This window comes from Pyrus communis, chromosome 8, assembly GCF_041283825.1.
Source record: "Pyrus communis isolate YQ-2024b chromosome 8, ASM4128382v1, whole genome shotgun sequence".
Lineage (NCBI taxonomy): Eukaryota > Viridiplantae > Streptophyta > Magnoliopsida > Rosales > Rosaceae > Pyrus > Pyrus communis.
The window spans coordinates 1,467,553-1,472,435 of record NC_142572.1 but is presented as its reverse complement, the minus strand read 5'-3'; the positions used below and the strand labels follow the sequence as shown (position 1 = coordinate 1,472,435).

Sequence of the window (4,883 nt, the reverse complement as noted above, 5' to 3'; positions counted from 1 at the left end):
ATCCGAAACCATTTCCTTATTTAATTGTCACGATAAAGTTTCAATGTTTTCTGAGAGCCCTAAAACGATGAAACATTCCGAAATGCCAAAAATGTCCTCACTTCATATTCCGAAATGCCAAAAATATCCTCATTTCATACGCATGACCAATGGATAGCTGCCCATAAAATAGGGTCAAAAACGTAAAAATATGAAATTCCATCTCAACAATGATTTCGACCATTGGATGAAAACACCCGCACTTTAAATTAGTTTTCATCCATTAGATTAAGGGGGTGTATTCAATTGAGAATTTGAGAAACTTTATTGGATTTATAAATCCATAGATTTTTATGAAGTTTAATTGATTCGTAGAGATTCCATATAAAATTTTGATTCAATTCTCTCGAAATCTCATAGGGAGAGGTGAGATTTATGAATGCTTAAAATACACTACGAAATCTCTCCAATTCCCTCTAATTCCTCAACTTTCTCAAATTCTTTAAAATCAATTTCTAATTGAATACACCTGCAATGTTATAAACTTTTTTAAAATACTAATTGAATATAGCCAGATTTCTAAGGATTTTAATAAACTATCTTAAAATTCTAATTGAATACACCTTGAATTTCAGAGAATCACTGAAAATCCAGATTGAATACCCCTATATTCATTAAAAGAATTAAAATATTTTAAAATCTCAATTGAATACACCTTCCCCTAAGCATACAGTTACTGCTCCAGATGAAAAAATGAAAATCGATGTACAACTATCAGATAGAATTGAAACACTCTTGACCAGCAGTTGCAGAGAGACATTTATAGGAGTTACTGAAATTACTCATTTACCAGTTGTTGTTTCTGTTTTACTGTAGTTGGTAATGTTTTACAGTGCCAATTTCTGCATTGATATCGGTCTCTCTCCTCAATCTTTACAAAAAACCTTCAACCGCCAAAATTCTTGAGCTTTCGTCCAACCGGAAATTGGCGGCTTCAGCTTCATTATCGCTGAGACCGGTGGCCCCATTGGCGTCGGGTACGGTTTATTTTTTGTTTGTCTTTTTTGCCTGATTTAATGTACTGTATTATTTATTATACTGCAATTTGAATTTCTAATTTTGCAGTGATGAATTTGTTGACTTTGCACTGATGATGACGATGCTCCACTAGCTTCGAATATTGTGCTGCACGTAACACCTTTGATCATCCAAGGGCTCTCAATAGAGTTCGGGTGGCGGGATCCGAATTCGAGATGGTTGAACACTCTATAGCCGGTTAATACTTTTGCCCACCAATCTGCTCGGTTGTGTTCGCAACCTCCGGGTTGTGACGGTTCTTCATCTCTCTTACTTAAGATTCTTTGCATCTTTTGTCATTCATTTGTTAAGAAAGGGGTCGTACGAAGCAAACTCGTTGGAAATCCACCAGGGTAAGGCTCCGAGGAAGGCACCTGCCACCAAGGTGTGTTTTCGTTTGGGTTTCCAATGTCTAGAAAATTAGAAATTGATAATTGCAAGCGATTTTTGCTGAGACCAAAAAAATCAGATTATTGGATCTAAGTGGCTGTTTGTTTTAATTTTGTATAGGTTGAGCCTCACTGCCACCGCCCTGGAACCATCGTTCTTCGATAAGTTTTCAACTCAATATAGTTCAAATCCTCTGGATCCTGTTTTTAAAGTTTATATATGTATCATGTTCTTTGAATTTCGTTATCTGAACTCCGTTCTTTGAATTTGTTGCTTGAATCGTGCCCTCATATTTGATGCGGGCGGTGACTTTGTATGGATGGCTGGTGTGATTTTGGGTGTTTCAGTTATAATGGGAGAGAGTAAATTGTAGCAAATGTTCCTTAACTTTAACTCAATTGGAGTAATGGTCCTTCAATTAAAAATATGTTACCATTGGTTCCTCAACCTATCAAAACGTGCAGCTATGGTCCCTCAACTAAAAATCCATTACCATTGGTCTCTCAACTTTAACCCAATTGGAGCAATGATCCCTTAACTTTAACCCAATTGTAGTAATGGTCCTTCCAACATAATTCATTTGGACAAAATTCTGACGAAGTTGACGAAAATGATCATAGCTACACGTTTTAATGAGTTGAGGGACCCCATTTGTCGCAATAGTCCTTCCAACACAACTTATTTTGACAAAATTCTAACGAAGTTGACGAAAATGACCATAACTATACATTTTCATGAGTTGAGGGACCAATGGTAATGAATTTTCGATTGAGGGACCATTGCTACAATTTACTCTAGTAGGAGACAAGGCACATTAGGTGTGGGGCAGCAAAGTCAAATGGGATTAGGATAGTAGAGTTTTTGCTAATTTATGGGATTAGAAGTCTTCCTTTATTTTTGTTTTGGTGTGATGAAACAATAATGGGTGAGTAAATTTTACTCCAGTGTAAGGTAATAACATGTGAATTTTTCTTATTAATGTTTTTTCCTTTTTTTTTATTCGAAGATAACCTTTGATTTATTTTCATGATGCTATTTCATTTTCTTCTCAGTGAAAACACATACCAAAGCAACAAAGCTATGGCGGTGGGAGTACTCGTTCTTAGAAATGTATGGATTTGTGATATGAATTAGGTGATTGAAGTTGAAGACATTAATCCATACATAATGTTTCTGTTGTCCGCCCTGCATCAAAGGTGAGGAAGGCTTCTTCATTTAGGCCTGATTGAAAACGCATTCATATTTTTTCATAGAAATTCCTTCATTTTGCATTGCTATTTAATCGTTTCTTTATTGTTCTCTCATACATATTGTTCTTTGCGGTGCAAAAGCTACAACACAATAAGCATTTTAATTGGAATATTTTTCTTATTTCTTTGCTCAATTTCTTCTAATTGGGATATCTATGGAATGATTATTGTTGGAAACTGAATTGCCATGGTATTTTGTCTTCTATTATCCCATAAACGTGATACCAATGTGTTAAGGTACTTCTCCACTAAAATGTATATTCTTGCAATCTTGCTAATGAAATTAGCCATAAACGTGATACCAATGTGTTAAGGCTTCTATAAAAATCACAACTTCACAAATTAAATAATCGCAATAATGGCCATTAATTAAAAAGAAAACTAATGAAAATTTCTCAAAAAATTTAGTTTTTAACGAAAATGACAAAATAAAGATGCAAGTCAATAGTATCAGAAGTGACTTTTTAAGGTAAAAATATCTTTAACGTTAAAAGTGAACAATACCAAGAATGTTTCATTAAGATTCTCTTAATTAAAAGGTAGCCTTGCATCAAGTCATAGAAGAACTCAGAACACTTGATTACTAACAGAACTTAAAGGAAGTGCGGTTTGATGCGTACTTAATTTATTTGGCTATATTCATGGATTTTTTCCTGCATTCTTTTGAGAGCTGGAGGATGATTTTATTAGAAATACTGTTTATTTTGTACCGTAGTTTAGTGTATCCTATTATTCTTCGGTTAAGAATTATTTCTAACACTTTACTTTCTTCATGTTTTTATTCAACTATCAGGGAACATATTGCAAGCCACTAGGGCTAGCCTAGTGGTGAGGGTGTGGGTAAGGTGTGGGGTAGTCTAGGGAACATATTGGAGTAAAAGTGTTGTTGTAGGTCAATTGTCTAATTTAAAGGTACATGTATTACTACTACTCTCAACTAATATAATGATGGTTTGTTTTTTTATAGTCAGACTTCTAATTTTCTCGTTGTTTGTAGATTCGCAATGAAAACTTTAAGCTTCATGTGGAGACAAATGGATGGCAACCATGGCGTTGATTTTGCATGAAACTTTAACTCATGGATGGATTTATTTATTTAGTTAATTTTTAATGTTGGTAACTACAAACGTGTCTTGGAAACATATTATAAGGTTTTCTTTAGTTTTCATGGATGTATTATAAAAAATTTCCTCATTGTTAGGTTTTCTTTCCTTTTCATTTTTTTTCCCCGCATATGTTTGTGGGATGCATTGCATGTGGATAAGAAATACTAAAAAGAAGGAAAAAAGAAAGAAGATGAGTTCTTCTTTCTTAGGAGCCGTGTGAGATGAAAGTCTCATGCATGATTTTGAATGAGAGAAAGAAGTGAGGAATACTCTTTTCGACTCTAACTCCCCTGCTCCAGTTGTTGCTTTTATTTCTATTACTTCGAAAGTAGCTACTTCAGCTTCAGCCACTCGAATTTTTTATATTCCTTCTTATTTCTCATCAAACGAATGACATCTTCTTCTAGAAATCCAAGCTATTCTTAGCATGATATTGGGGAATCTCATTGCTATTACTCAAACAACCATGAAACGTATGCTTGTGTATTGGTACATAGGTCAAATTGGATATGTAATTATTGGAATAATTGTTGGAGACTCATGGATATGCAACATAATAACTTATATGTTGTTCTATATCTCCATGAATCTAGGAATGTTTGCTTGCATTGTATCATTTGGTCTACATACCGGAACTGATAACATTCGAGATTATGCAGGATTATACACAAAGTATCCTTTTTTTGGCTCTCTCTTTAGCCCTATGTCTCTTATCCTTGGGAGGTTTTCCTCCACTTGCAGGGTTTTTTGGAAAACTTCATTTATTCTGGTGTGGATGGCAAGCATGCCTATATTTCTTGATTTCAATATGACTCCTTATGAGCGTTGTTTCTATCTACTATTATCTAAAAATAATCAAGTTATGAATGACTAAACGAAACCAAGAAATAACCCCTCACATGCGAAATTATAGAAGATCCCCTTTAAGATCAAACAATTCCATCGAATTGAGTATGATTGTATGTGTGATAACATCTACTATACCAGGAATATCAATGAACCTGATTATTGAAATTGCTTAGGATACCTTTTTTTAGCTTCTAGAATCTATTTCTTAGTTCAGGATCCCTCTTACTAAATG

At 34.3% G+C, this 4,883-nt stretch overlaps 1 protein-coding gene across 1 annotated transcript; it reads left to right on the top strand.

Moving 5' to 3' along the window:
* Nucleotides 1-732: 732 nt before the first annotated feature.
* Nucleotides 733-4,614, top strand: LOC137717212 (NAD(P)H-quinone oxidoreductase subunit 2 A, chloroplastic). Its single transcript, XM_068456506.1, is given in 4 exon segments — nucleotides 733-784; nucleotides 873-1,016; nucleotides 4,054-4,481; nucleotides 4,483-4,614. Coding segments are annotated over 4 exon segments (756 nt in total).
* Nucleotides 4,615-4,883: the final 269 nt, after the last annotated feature.